Genomic DNA, 15,513 nt, shown 5'->3' on the forward strand with positions numbered 1-15,513 from the left:
TAACAAGGCATGTAGGAAAAAAAAAAGGCTCAAGGGGCAACTCTGAAAAAGTGGCGCTAAACGTGTCATTTTTATGAAGCTGATTTCGTGAAGGGTTCCTACACGCTTTGGCAGGAGGTTGCAGCAGGTTTACAATAATTTGTAGAAGGATGGAAATGTTTTCACCCCGAAGTGAGAAGAAGAGCCAGCGGCCCATGTGGAGACGCTGTAGATTTGTACTGCGGGTCAGCAGCACAGGGGGACGGGTGCCCCTGCCTCGGGTCAGGAGGAACTTTGGGTGTCTGTGCATCCCTGCTGCCTGGGGACCGAAGTGACAACCCCGAGCTACCAGCACCGAGGCCCCTTGGTGCCTTTAGAGATGCTCATTTGTATGTTTTCTGCATCGCGGCTGAAACCCAGGAAGTAACAGGCCCTGAATTATTGAGGTGAGGAGGTATAGCGGCTTAACACGTTCCTGATGAACCGAGCTGTAAGCTTCCCCTGCAGCCTCTTTGAGGTGGTGGCTCCCTGCCGGGTCCCTGGCCCCGCTGGCCTTTTCGTCAGCACCACCTCTCCCCTCATAGCTCCCTTCCTAGCTGCCTCGGGATGCTCTGGCTTTCACTTCTGTTTTTTCAGGTGTAGGGGGAGCAGAGGTGAGATCAGGTCCCTGTTGCTGATGGGAAAGTCACTGTCACCCCCCCGATGTCCGGGTCCAGAAGAGACCTGAATCCATTCTGTGATCCAAAGAGTTGAACCGGCGCTTGTGCATCTTCTTGAAATGTAATGGAAATGGCAGTCCTCAGCAGCAGCTGGGGAAGAAAAAAAAGTTTAAAATTTCCCTGCTGATTGCTTGATTCTGACTAGGTCTGTTGTTGGGTTTCTGTTTGTGTTGCTAAGGCAGCAGTTAAAGGCATTTTTTGAATAGGACCCGGGTAAGCAGTGCCGTGCCCCCGTGGCCCTGCCTCGAGCACGCCTGCCTGGGGAGGGCAAGCTAGAAGTGTGGTCCGACACCTCAGACTCCATGCTGGATGTTCAGGGCTTCCTCATGCCTTGAATATATGGTTTATTCCTAGCACACCAGCTTGGGGTTGGATCCTGACAAGCGCTGAGCATCCTTCATTCACGCTGAGACGAGCAGGAGATGAGAATTGGCAGCGTTGGGAGGGAGGCCCTTGACACAGCCTGGGCTCTCTCCCTCTCCCCTTTGATTTTTACAGGAGCAGGTCTGATCATTAAGAAAGTAGCGTTTTGTTTTCTTTTGCCAAAATAATGAAGAAAAAGCGGGCTGGACTCTTGCTGATGCATGTTATGAAGAGCACACTGTTTCATCGGCAAAAATGAGCCTTACCTTGGCCCTCTTTTTCGTGCTTTGACTTTGTTCTTGGCGCCTCATTAAGAGAGGGAGCGTATTCTTTTCCAATTAAAATGTTGACATGTTGGAGACGTTCTTCCCAGTCGTTTTGCCTCTGTTTGTAAGTGATTGCACTTTGCAGGATGAACTAGATTTAAATCAAGTGAACTTCGATTGAATAATGCAAACTATAAAACAGCCCTCCTCCATGAAAAATCTCATTCCTTTTTTATTCTCCTGTTTTGATCACGTAGTCTGCATGGAGATAACCTTGACAGATAATCCCACAGCTGAGGAGAGCCCTCATAAACTGCTGGGCTGCCTCATAAAGCACCTGGAGCGTACCCGGCTCCTGTCCCTGTTGCCATATTGCTCCGTGCCCTGCCTGGTATCTGGAAGGAATTCGCATTAGTAGTGCTTCTTTTAGTGACATGTTGGGTTTGAAGTCTGGGGACAGACCGTGGACATGACTAAAGCCCCCCAGGAGCCGCTCCATTACGTCTTTGGTGTTGCATCCTCCGGAGCAAGGTGGTGCAGAGCATCCTGAGCAGCAGGTGAGGCGTGGAGCAGGGCGTCCCCATGGGGGGAGCGTTACTGCAGGCAACCAAACTACAGCATGGGGACTGCTCCTTTGCTAATGATTTTGGTCAGCCCAGGGTTTTGTCCTTTTTATTTTTTCTTTATCAGAAATCAGTAACAAAGCTCCCAGGGATGTTGGCCAGATCTAGCGCGAGGTCTGGATCTGGGCCGGAGCAGAAGCTGGGATGGATGGCAGCATGCGCAGCGTTTCCTCCAGCCTGTTAGGACTGAGAGCGGTGGTGTTTTGGTGGGGTGTTAGTGACGTTTCAGTGGGGTTTTGGTGAAACCAGCTGGAGCTTCCTGGCAGGTGGCCCTGGGTGCTCTTGGATGCTGAAGGTTGGTCTGCATGGAGCTGAGCGCTGTGTGTGAGCTGAGTGCATTAAAAGCTCTGTGATGTATGGGCACGCGCTGACGTTTGCTCTCTGCTTACCCAGAGCTGCCTCTGATCCCTCCTGCCCTCCATCGCTCAGGGCTGCCAGAGCCCCCTTGCAGAACCCTGGTCTCTGGGAATCACCTCATCTCTCTGGGGAGTGCCATGGTGAGATCCCGGGGTATGGTGGCATCTTCCCCCGGGCTGGCAGTGGCAGGACTGGCGAGCAAACACAGGATCAGAAATGTTCTGCAGCGTTTAAATCTTTGGCGTTGTGTGTTTTAAAAATACATGTGTATGTTTCCTACGGAGACGCAGAGCGCTTTAACAATCAAAGTCGTACTGCAGGAACAAGGATGCAAGAACTGCAGGGACCAGTAGTTTGTGCAGTAAATCTCCTGCGTGACTCTACAGCAGTAATTACTATGTGAAAGTAATAACTGAGCTGTGCTGAGTGCTAGGCCAACTCCCCCGGCTCGCAGATCCTTGCATGTTTCTCTCTGGGAGGCTCCTGTTTGGTAAATTAGATATTGTGCTGTATTTCAGAAAAGGTCACACTTAACCAACGCTGCCTTTGCTTTATTATCTTGGTACAGCAGTATAACCTCAGCCAGGGTACGATTGGATTTCACGTTCGGCTCTGCTGCAGCGGCCCCGCTCCCTCCATCCTGCCGTTGTGATTACGTTAGCAGCAGACTCTGCTTTCCTTTATTTATTGAGACATTAAAGATGCATGCATTTATTTTTACCATGTTCATAATTGCCATAAAAACAGGCCATAGTATCCCCGAGCGGCTCCCTGGGAGGGGGGGTGGCCGTGGGGCGGGGGCGAGGAGGAGCTGAGGGCAGCACGGGAGGGCAGGATGGGGCTGCTGGGGCGTGCGGCCCTTCCCCGTTCCTGGCCTCAGAGGATGCTGCTTCCAACCTGCCGCATCCCACCTCACGGCTCCTGCCATGTTCTGGCCATGGAATCGATCCCACCATGTCCCAGCTCATCCCACCTGCTCCATCCCAACACATGGCTAACAGGACGCTGCTCCCATCGTGTCCCACCACACAACACCTACCACGTCCCACCACACGGCTCCCACTGCATCCCACCACGCAGTTCCTACCATGTCCTGCCATGCAGCTCCCACCACATCCCAGCCAAGAGGATCCCAGCACATCCCAGCTCATGGCTCCCCCTGTATCCCAACGCGCGGCTCTCACCGTGTCCCCCCACACTGCTCCCACCATGCCCAGGGTAGTGGCCCCATGCTCTCGTGGGCAGTCGTACCCTGCTCTCTTCCCCGTATTCTGGCTGCTCTTTTTCAACCAGTTCTGTTTGTCCCATCCTGGCTATGAAAACCAGAAAGCCCAGGCTGTGTAATCTCGGGTTCAAAGACGGTGTTTCAGTGATGGAGTTTGTCAGTGAGTTTTGCCTACAATGACAGATCCATTGACTTTTCTTCCCCTCTTTTGCTCCCCTCCAACTTTCAACCATGTCATCCATTGTCTTTCTTTTTTTTTTTTTTTTTTTTTTTTTTTTAATTAATAACAGAGCCCACTGTCTCTGCAAATGAAATGATTTAAAACAAAGAAGAGTGCCCACATTAAATTCTCCGGCAGGGGATTACCTTGCTGGCATTTACATATCCATGCAATAAATATTTTAACATGTTAATTATACACTAATAAGAAAAATACCTTTTGAACTTTCAGTCAAATTGACACACACACAGAACTGAGTCCATCAGGGAATTAAAAGCAATTAGTTTTGTAGCGGAGCGCAGTCACATTGTTCCTTCTCCGCAAATTGTTCTGTGGTCACCAGCCAGCCTGGGTTTCGGTGCGTGGCTGTGTGAGGGCTGCTGGGGCCTGCTGGCGGTGGCTGCTGTGCAGATGGGGGCCGGTGTTATGCTGGGGACAATGCTGGCCCTGCTGGGACAAGGTGAGGTACTGGGACGAAGCGAGGTGCTGGGATGAGGTGAGGTGCTGGTCTCCCCGAGGTGCTGGGTGATGCCCCATGGGCGGCTGCTGCTTTGTACAGGACGCAGAGGGCCCTGTGTGCCCACCTGCCCCCGATCCCACAGCAAGCAGCCGGTAACTTCTCCCTTTTCTTTTCCTCCTTCCAGACGGAGAACTACTCCTTTGACTCCAACTACGTGAACAGCAGAGCTCATTTAATAAAGAGGTATGTAGGCTGGCTTGAAAGCCCTTTGGTTTGCCCAGCCAAAGCCAGATTATTTAATGTTCTTTCTCACTGTGCTATATGCTACTTGCTTTTTTTATATGCAAAATGTTTCAAGAGTTATCATTTGGTTTTAAAAACGGTATTTACTGTCTATTAAGTCCCGTTGCTCTTGGTTTGCAATAAAGGGAAGTCTTTTTTCTTCTGTTTGGCTCCTTCACACTGGGAACTTACAGCAAGTTAGGTAGAGTGCTGTTACCCTGACAACTTTAAAATTCATAGATTTTATTCTATTTGAATGCACAAGAATAAAATGATAGATTTGGATGGTGAGATCTCCCTGCCATGTGAGGCGGGGAAAAAAAAATCTCATTTGGGGGCAGGCAATTGGGTTTGATGCATGCTCACTGTTTTAGTTTGAATACTGAGGCAAAACAGCATTTTGCTAAGATTTCCCTTCCAGGGGTAAAAAAGCAAATCATCAGTTCAGTTGCAACCTAGTAATTACCCATGGGTAAATTCAACTCTTTGGATAAAATCCTGCCTTTGCTGGTGTCCTCCCAGTGGCGAAGTCGTCCCCAGTGGGTTCACGCCTGCGCTGACCTGCTTTAAGCCCCCTAACTTCCTCCAGGTTATGTCAAACCAACAAGTGACCAGCATCACCCTGCGGGAGGCTCTCCCTCCTGCCCTCTCCCTCACTGCCTCTTCTGGAGCCTGCGAAGGCCCTGGCACCCCAGGACAGGTACCGCGGTGGGCAGCTCACCCCAGCCACAGGATGCTGCTTAGATGCAGCGAGGAGAAGGAGTGAGCCCTGGCTTGTTCAGGTGTGCTCTGAGCAGTAAAAAAATCCAATTATCTTCCTGGCTGCGCTCCCATTTGTTTACATCTTAAAAATATAAAGACTATGGGAGCTGCAAGCGCGTTGTTTAAGCAACTTGGGTCCAGCTAGCGAGGGGCAGGTATATTTGCCTGCATTGCGTGTGATGTTTAACGATGCTAATGTGATTGCGAGAGATGGCTTGCCTGCGCCGCATCGCTCCTCATAAGGCAGTCTGCAGGCACCCTGAAAAAAACCAAATCTATTAATCTTCCCTTGTTCACACCTAACATAAAGGCAAGCAGTGCTCCCACCTGCCACAGCGGGGTTTACTCCGGCACGGCATTGTTTGGGAAATGCTGCTGCCGCTGATTCCCTGAGACCTGCCCATCCTTTAGAGAAGTGTCAGCCACGGAAACGTGTTGTGTGGCTGCTGCATTACGGTCTGGTTCACTGCGGGAAAGATAAATGTATTGTAACACAGATTGCCTGCACATTAGGAACAGCAACACCGTGTAGGACAGCGTTTCCCCTCGCTTTCTACCTTTGTCTTGTATCTTAAGTACAACGGATGCCAGGAATGCTGTGCAGACATCTAAGAACAAAAATATTTTCTGTAGCATACTGTGGCATCATTTTCATCCTTTGCCTTTATGAAGATGTTGTAGCTCTTCTATCTCTGGTGAGTGAATCTTCTCAAATCCAGCACTTTAATTAATCTATTTGTACTTTTGCTGTGTTGTCTGCCTGCCTCTCTCACTCACATACGCACACACAAATGAATTGTAGATTTGTAGTGCTTTTTAACTTAAAATTCTTTGATGTTTCCTGGAATCAAAGTCAGTGGCTTCAACAGGGACATCTTTATTTAAAAGGTGATGTTTGAAGGTTTACCAATTTATATGTATTTCGGAGCCCCCCCCCCCGCGTGCCTTGCAAAGCTTCGGTTGGTAGGTGGTCTGCTTGGTTTCCGTGGAGACGCAAAAGGGCTTCACAAAGTAATGAAAATCTGCAGCTCCTCGGTGCTTTGAAGCACAGGCCGCTCCTTGTGCCGACATTTCGGCCCTGATCAGCCAGTGAGGAAGTTCGGTGCTGTTGGTGCAAGCAGAGCCCCCAGCGGGTGCAGGCTGCCTGGGGGTGGAGGAGCGAAGGAGCCAGCAGGGCCGTGCCAGCACGGCGCTGGGCCAAAAGCAGGGCATGGGGAAGGTGTCACAGCTCCTTCCCCGCCCTTCTTGGGTGCTTTCTCTGGCAGCCCTCCTTTCCCAAACGTTTTCCTTTCCCCCTGGCATCTGCCTCTGCTTTCCCGTTTGCTCCGGCCTGTGTCCGCACTCCTGGGGAAGGCACATTTTGTGCACGTTTTGTCACAGGGCTTGGCGGGCAGCAGAAGGATCATCCATGCAGCTGTCTTTGGGCCCAAACTGGCAGCCTCTTGTCCCCTGAGGCTCCAGGAGGAGAGCTGGTCCTGGGCTGGTGCCAGTAGCCGGGTGACTTGGTGCACGTTCTCTGTGCCCTGTCCCCATATCCATGTTGGGCAGCACAGCAAGGTGTTCGGTTCATTGGGGCCATCATGCCACTGTTCCCCAAGCCAGTGCCTCTGCACCCAGCTTCCTGCACCCTCAAGGACACCTACTGTGCAGAGAGAAGCTCTTCACTGGCTCCTTGGGAGCGCGTGTGGTGGGAAGGGGACACCCCACATTGCAGTCGCTCCATCCTGTTCCCAGAAGGGCTATGAGAAAGCCCTCCCGTGACATGCTGAGGCTCCCCTGACCCACTGTCCTGTTTGTGGGGATGTGCTGGTTGATCCATGTGCTCACATCGCTTTTGACCCAGGATGCAGATCTTCCTTTGCGTTAGTTGCAGCTTCCTGCCCCTCTGGGCTGGCTTCCAGGACAGGGACATGAGGAATTTGGGAGCAGCTCAGCCCTTGTATCCCCCTCATGCTGGCCTTGGCAGCTGCAGCTGCAGGGGATGTCAGGGAGCTGGACTGCTGCCAGCTCCCCTCAAGTCCCTGCGAACTTGGACCCAGAATTATGGGGTTGTTTTTAAAAATAGGAATCATGTCGTCATCATGAGAAGAAATTCCTGTTTCCCGGAAGGCTTTTATTTTAAGGCACAAAGCTATTAGGATTTGGCCTGTAACCTAAAGCGCTAAAGTTGAGATCCTTTTTAACTTTAACATTAGGTAATGCAACATGAGGAAGCCTAGTTATAGAAACAGCTCATTGGATGTGTGTGTGTTTTCCATTTTGTCCTTAAGCCCTTTTTCACTCACAGCTTCCTCAATGCCCGCGTGTCCTGACCTGTGGGCTGGCACCGTGCACGCAAGCAGCCCACAGCTGGGTGCTGCGTTTCGGGTGCGGGCGCTCAGCGGGGCGGCCAGCTCACTGCCATGTCTCCCCCAGCAGCTCCACGTTCAAGGACTTGGAGGGGAACAGCCTGAAGGACAGCGGCCACGAGGAGAGTGACCAGACCGACAGCGAGCATGACGTGCAGCGCGGCCTCTACTGCGACACGGCCGTCAACGACGTGCTCAACACCAGCGTCCCCTCCATGGGGTCCCAGGGCCCCGAGCCAGGTGAGCCCCCGCCCCGGGTGCGCGGGGAGAGGCTTAGCACGGGCTGGGGATAAGGCTGCGCATCTTCAGAGCGCAGCGTAGATAGAAATTAATCTTCGCGCCACGCCTGTCAGGTAGGTAAGCGTTTAGGATTATCCCGTATTTCACAGATGAAAAACCCCGAGCACCCGTGTGACAGCGCGTGAGCGGCGGAGCTGGGATTAGAGCAGGAATTACCAGCTTCAAGTGTGGGGCTCGTGCCTCCGGATGGAGAGCACCCTCATCCTCCACAGGCGATGCCCAAATGGCTTCCCCAAAAGGCTGGTGGAGCGCAGGCCACTAGTGAGGGGTCCCGCAGAAATTGGCCCAGGCTGGTGGGCAAGGGGTTTGTGTCCCTTCCCCACAGCGTGTGACGTGCTGTCAGCTGTTACGCATCCCCACGTGCGTGGCTGGAAATTGAAGCCCTGATCTCAACCCAGCCTAGTGTCAGCTAGAGGAGAGGAGTCAGAGGAGTTCAGCTGAGCCCAAGACGTCATTTGTACTTGGGCATGAATGTCGCTTTTAATGTCTTACTGATGCAAACATCCTATGCAAACATCCTGTCTTTTTCAATTAAGAAGTATGAATGCGGTTTGGTGCTCCAGCACAGGGAAGCCTCAGGGCGCTTGGCTATATCTTGAGATAAGCTGTAGCTGAAGCTCAAATGGAAGCCCCACTGCTAAAAGACTTAAGGATATGAAAACAAAATGCTGTGATTATGAACTGGTCTTCAGCTGTTTAATTCAATTCATGGTAAACATCATTAAAAGCCTTTGTTTTGCTGTCATAAAAGAGTCAAATGGGGGAGAAAGAGTTCTTGCCATCTGCGCTGCCGAATGTTTTTTTTTTTTTTTTTTTCTGGAGAGAAGCTGATCGCTGTATTAATTCTCGATAGAGTCTGTTAAATGGCCGTAGTTAACCCTGTAAGACTCCGCGAGCACAGGAATGCAGAGGTCACCTACCCATTCCACACTGCCAGCCACGCTAATTGGAGAGGGATGGCATCCGCAGTGATAATGTATTTCCAGACAACCCTACTGTGGCCAAAGATGAAAAAAATTAAACATTTATATAACTGTACGGTGGCAGTTTAATTCTCTGAGGACCAGCGCTGTGTCAGAGAATGCAGGCTGATAGCTATCATTTATTATTCTTCTATTACAAAGAAATGCTTTTTCATTTTGATCAGGAGAGGGTTTCCTAAGATGCGTTTGCAGTAAGGGACAACTGTAGGTGCAAAAATGTTCATAATTGATTCCTGTCCTGCTGAATGGTCTGAGCAACATCTGTTAATTTTTTGTCACATTTCTTCACCAAAAAAACAATCTCAATGGACTGCAGATAGGGTTTTACAGAGATTAAATTTCTGATAATTCTGCCGGCTGTCTCTGTTGCTCAGCAGATAACAATGCAAATAAGTTAAGGAGTTGGAGGCAGAGGTTGTTGAATGAGTTACACAAGAAATAAATTTAGTCCAGTCCATTGCCACAAGAGCTCCTTGTTGCCTGTAAAACACCCCTAAAAAATGAAGATCATTTCCAGGAGGAAGCTTCCAAAGGCAAGCTGTGCATCCCCAGTTCTGTGTGGGGCTGTGGGGAACCTGCTGGAGGATACAGAGCTGTTGGTGTAGTATCGTGAGGAGCACTGCAGGCAGAGAGGTGGGCAGTCGCTGGCACAGAAGCTGAAGAAAAGGTTAAAGAGAGTATTTTCTAAGCTGATTTGTCGAGCAGGGGCCGTATGAAATAATCAGGAAAATTGAGACACTCAGACAACGGCAATAACAGGAGTTCTCACGCGATGGCTCCGGCTTTGTGATTTTTACCCAATTTCAGGTCAGAGACATGGGGGCGGGAAGGAAACAACCCGCTACCCAACGCAGGGTCGCACAGTATGTGCAGCCCCAGTAGGAGCATGCTGCATGGTGCTGGTCCATGGCTGATGGGGAGCATGGGTGGATTGCTCTGCCACAGAGCTTGGACCTCTGCTCAGGGCAGTGATTCATTGGGGAGAACTTTGAAGCTTCATCCATTAGTTCAGGAGTCTTTTTATGTGCTTGGTGGGTAGTCCTGGGCCTGCTGAGGCAAGGCACTGGTTGGCACAAATCCTTGCAGCTCGGTGACATCTTGATATAAAGAACATTAATCACGAGGGGATGCAGGACAGTCCCTCAGTGCTGGTGCAGGGTTTAACGTGGACCCATCTGGACAGTCATCACTTACTGAGGTGCTGGGTTTCCTGCAGAAAGACTTAGGCAGGGATGTGTCCAAACTCCTTTAGTGCTCTTAAAATCAATCTCTAGGCCTGTGGGTTTGGAGCCTGGTCTTTCAAGACAACATCAAACTCTTGTGGACTTGAGGGGGGGAAAAAATCGAAGCTATTTTAATTTATTATATTCTTGTGAAACTGGCTTATTCAGGCACAACTGGTCTCCAGACCAAAAGATGCCTCAATATCCTTACACGAGGCAGGAGCTGCTCCCCGTGGGTGGCCTCAGTGCCCATCAGGACCCCCTGGTTGGAGGTGGCTTCACTGCCTTGGTGCCACTCTGTCTGGCAGGAGCCTTTTCTCTTCCTTTGGAAATGACCTAGATTTCCAGAAAAATGGCAAACCGTTGTGTGAAGGGTGTCAAGCTTAAGTGGGCAGCAGCAGGTCATCAGAAATACTGCCTGGAGCTCAGCCATGTCGCTTGTTTTGGAAGTAGGACTTCTGCCCAGTTGCTCTTTACCTCAGGATCTTAATTATTGATTATAAATTCATCAGTTGAAAAGATTGCTTTAATTGCTCTGATATGTACCCAATTTGGAGTTCATTATCGTGCAGGATTGTTTTCCTTCCCCTGCTAATTGATACCAAATGGGACATTCAGGAATGCGGGCATCGGGCGCTGCTCCACTTTTCACAATTGCCTTGCTGCTGCTTAATTGTTTGTTTATTTGCAAAGGTGTTAAGCACTGCTAGGAATTTTTATGCACTTTTTTCCTGCCGTTGCTCTCAGCTGAACTTTCAAATGGATTTGTCTGAGAATGAGAGATTTGGAAGTGTCTGTTGGATGTCAGCGAGGTTTCAGGTTGGCTGGACAAGGCTGCCAGAGGATGCGGGTAAATTCTGGGGTCCCTGCATGTATCTTGGCCAATTTCTCTGCAGTTTGTAGTGGATTTCCTCTGGGGCTCGGTGTCATTCTGAATCAGAGGACTGGAGGATGCTGTGAGTCCCTGCCTGGGGTGAAGTGCCCTGTGGTGTTGGCAGTGCCTCCCTGGGGCAGCACTGGGGGACACGGCACCGGGGGAGCTTTGCCGTCGGGTTTGAAGCTCCTGACGTTCGTTCCTCCCAGCAGCGTGGGGAAATCTCAGCGTGAAGGATTTTCTAGCACTGCAAAGTGTGGTGGTGCTTTTCTCCGTAAGTGGCAGCACGGACCAGATGTTTCGCAGGGTAATTGAAAATTCCATTTTATCAGAAAGCATTTGCTGTCAAAAAGTTTTATCTTTACTTCAACAAAGAGGTTGATTAGATCCCTCAGGACCTGAATTAGCATCTTTGAGGCTAGATACTCTGTTTTGTGATTCAGGTAGTTATTCCTCCCTTGGTTTTGTTCGTACTGGGACTTTTTTTTAATGCCTTTGCCCTCTTCCCAACATATCATTTATGCAGGTTCGGCTTGTTTTCTTTTTGTGGACGTATACAGGCACACAGATCTGCTTAAATATTTTCTATTACCTTTTTCACCTTGCCTTGAGCCAGAACCATTCTTGTACTCTGTAAGTCACAGGAGCTCTTGTCAGTGTAGAAATCAGAAAGGAACTATTTCAAATATGTGTTTATAATGTTACAAGCAACAGATTTGCAGCGTACCTTAATTCCCAGCGCTGGACAGTATTTTTATCAACAGTTGTGGAAGGAAAACTATTGACCCAATGAAGTGGTGATTCACTGCTTAAGACAAAAATAGAATCCAAAGGAAAATACAAAAATAATAAACATGTACTAATCATAAAAAGCCAGTGTTAGAAATAGTCATCTCAGACGTAAAATAGTGAATAGCTTTAAAATCAAAGTCTGGGGGGGTTTAAGCAAAGTTTTATGTCAGTAATGTGTCTCCTCAAAGAATTGCTTCTAGAAGCATCATTTTAATTTTCCTGGTGCCAGATCAGTGGTAAAGGTTGGCATGAAATGTCTTGGGTAAAGACCTGATCCTGCATACATTAACATGTTTGATTAACTTTGCTCACAAAGGTAGTCTAGTTGTGTCTGACTCTCATAAACTCCAGCAAGATGAAGGGTTCTTTGAGTAGAAATGGGTTATATTTAAATGCTTGTGTTAAGTCTTCTTTATACTATCGCATAGTATAGAAATAGGCTTGAATGTAAAGGAGAGCCAAGAGCATGATATTCACTGAAACTTTTCTTGCTGGTTGCCTTCCTAATTATTCAGATACATCATCATTTAGTGGATCAGATTTTATCTAGAATATTCCAATTGGTTCTTATGCTCATCTCCATAATATCTGGGTGCATTACAGTCGTGAATTGAGAACATGACTAATGGTATTAACTGGAGGCAAACAGTTATTAGGAACTGTTGATTTTGAAGCTAATTTCCAGCAGTCATTCCACCTGCATCTCCCTTTTATTCTGCAGAAAGGCTATAGAGCTGTATGAATGTGAAGACCCGAGTGACATATTTTAGAGCTTTGGAAGTTGGAAATAGAGCTGCATTTCTCTGGAAGTTTATAAAAATGAATAAAATACCTACTTTATTATTTTTGTATATGCAGCACAAGACATAAAGTATAACATTCATATGTGAGTGACAGCACATCCCTTAAGATGGATAAATGCCGTAAGCTTTCTTCACAGGGCAACGTCAGTTATAGTAGCTCTTCTGATTTGTGTATTGTTGCATAGATCAGTAAAACAGCCTAAGTAAGCTCGGTGGTGCTCCTACAATGGCCAGCGCAGAGGGAGCAGTCAGCTTTTCAAAATAATTTGAAGCCCCAGAGAAGGATTTTTACGGGAATTGGTAATCTGGGCTTTGGGATAAGAAGAGGAGTTGATTGTCTTATGAGTCCTGCACTTTTAAGTGATCGCCTACTGAGCATCCAAGCCTGCTTTGGCCAAAGCCTTGCAGAAGCACAGGAGCTGGGGCAGCTCGGGGCTGGCTGGTGTGGTGGTTACAGATCCTTCAGAGCTGGACACTGGACCAGGCTGGCTCGTTGAGGGGCCCAGCTGCTCTTATCACCACGCTGTGCAGGGCAGTGGTCACTCAAAGAGGTTTAATCTGTGCCCTGGTGCTGTGGCGGGCACCAACAGGTCCCTTGCATTACTTCTGTTCTAGGTCCGTAGCTCTGCAGTTTGCCTGAGTAGAGCTTAGAAGAGTCCTCTCTGGAAATTGGTGGTGGGGCAAGGGTGACACTGAAGTCATATCCTTAGAAATAAATGAAAGCCAATCCCTTTTGTACAGCAACAGAACTAAATAACAAACAGATGTGCAACCTCCTTTGTTTGCATAAGAAGCGTTATCATATATCCCACATTCCTGGCACTCTTTCTTCAGTCTCCACATTCGTTCCATTAAAAATGATTCTTGCAATGTCTCCATCACTGCAGATACTCAGCCAGCATCACAGAAGTTATAACCTTTAGATCCTTGAGTCCTTTCTGTGTAAGCACAGAAAATACTCACCAGATGTGAACATTTTGGCAACTTAGAGAGGAAAATTAAAACTTGGATCCATGCCCTGTTGTGTAGGTTTACAATGGATGAACAATCAATCCGGAAAGTTGGTGGGTTTCTAGTGTTTTATTGTACTCTTTAATGAGATTTTGTCCAATTTAGTTATTGCTTATCCATATTTTTGCTGGGTGACTGGAGAACAATTTGTAGGAGATGCAGAGAGTGATATTTCTGATCGGATAGTTTCAACCTCTGTGTGGGCTTGGTTTTGTTAATCACTCCAAAACTCTAGACCCAAGCAAAAGGCTCGAAGGGCAGCTCTGTGTGAGGGTTCAGCTGCAGGACGAGGCGGTGCTAACCTGCTTCCCTGGCTCTCCCAGCTCATCCTTTTCCAAAAACATCACACTATACTTAGATTTTCAAATATTGCTAAGATAAACAAACATTTCAGTGAAGCTTGCAGCTTCCTTTTCCCTTATAAACAAGCCAAAAAAGCTCATGTAGGTTTTTTTTTCCCTTTGACAGTAACCTCTAAGGAAACCATTAACTCTTTCTGTCTCACAGCGGTTAAGATTAGTAACGGTCAAGGTAATGGCCATCATATTTAACAGTGGGAAAGGTATATGAATAAAAACTAACCTTCTGCTAACGCAGCAAGTGAGCACTTCCCAATCTCCTCCCGTAATCAATCTACATCGTTAATGACTCTGAAAACAGACTGAACTGCTGGGGCTGGCACCAGGAAACTTGCATTACAAACTAACCGTCTCTTATTAACCTTTTGGTGTTTCCTTCACAACACTAATTACAGCCAAATAGAACTACTGTTTGTGAAACTCTTAAGTTAAAATACAATTTTCAGAGGAAATATGGTAAAATCCAAAGCTCCTGTTTGCTTGGCCTTTCTTTTTAATTATGATGGAGGATGGCTGTTACTTGTTTAACAGAGGCTTACATGATTAATGCTGTAATGTTACTGTAATTAAAACACCGAAAAAGATGTGATTGGAGCCTGTATAATTTACAGACATCTCCACATTCTGGTGGCAGAGCAGCTCTAAGTGTTGCAAAGTGGAATCATAAAAATTTATTCTAATTAAAATTGCCAGATTGACTAAACAACAGGTGACTTATGTAACTCGAGCGACTTGCTCTTTGGGTGAGAAATCATCTGAAATCAGTGAATTATACAAAGCTGTCTATTATTCTAGTAAATGGGAAAGTGTGTGCTTACCATGGCAACCTGCATCAATTTTGCTGCCGCTGGAAAATACAGGGCCCTTTATTAAAGGAATAATCACTGCAAACAGTGCGCTGACCCTCGGCCTCCGCAGGCTTTTGGTACACGGCATCACGTTAGCATGGATCGTTACAGAGTGGTGTTCTGGTCACAAGCAATTGCTATCAAATTAAATAACTCCTGGTGCATTACAACATGCACCCAGTCATGAAGGGGTGATGAGGAGAAAGCACTGGTCTTTGCCTCCATCACCCTTTTGGGCTTGAAGGGTGGTGAGCGCATCCCCACTCCTTCCTCTGGGTCAGCCAAAGGCTGTTGGCTTTTCCAGCAGCTCCTTGAAGCCATCCCCAGTGCCTTGGCCAGGCAACAAGGGATGAGGAGCAAGTTATGGGGGCTGTCACGCTGCCTGCCTCCTTTTGATACAAGTTGGGTTGGTATTTTTTTCCCAGCTAGTGATCAAATTGCTGCGAATAACTTTATGTGTGCCATAAAGAAAAATCATAGTCCCCTCTTCGTTTGAACCTCTCTTGATTACAACTGCGTCACGTGCAAAGTGTCATAGGGATGGTGCAGGGGAAGGAGCCCACCATTTTCTGAAAGGAGGTGCATATGGGTGAGTGTCTGAAATGCTCTAGCTCCAGCAGATTACGACTGAAGGGAGACGTAGCACAGGGTTTGTATGTAGGTTGTTTTACTAAATGATCTATGTAATAATGTATAAGTCAAAACTCCGTAATAAT

At 48.0% G+C, this 15,513-nt stretch overlaps 1 protein-coding gene across 2 annotated transcripts in view; it reads left to right on the forward strand.

The window, feature by feature from the left end:
* The window catches only part of PCDH19 (protocadherin 19), a 62,748-nt gene that overhangs the window by 20,943 nt on the left and 26,292 nt on the right, over positions 1-15,513 (forward strand). The window contains exons 3-4 of one of the 2 annotated variants that reach the window (XM_032196379.1): positions 4,397-4,455; positions 7,672-7,844. In XM_032196379.1, the coding sequence (XP_032052270.1) occupies positions 4,397-4,455; positions 7,672-7,844 (232 nt within the window). The remainder of the gene's footprint in view (positions 1-4,396; positions 4,456-7,671; positions 7,845-15,513) is intronic. The other variant, XM_032196380.1, reaches the window with a different exon arrangement.

Source organism: Aythya fuligula, chromosome 13 (genome assembly GCF_009819795.1).
Source record: "Aythya fuligula isolate bAytFul2 chromosome 13, bAytFul2.pri, whole genome shotgun sequence".
NCBI lineage: Eukaryota > Metazoa > Chordata > Aves > Anseriformes > Anatidae > Aythya > Aythya fuligula.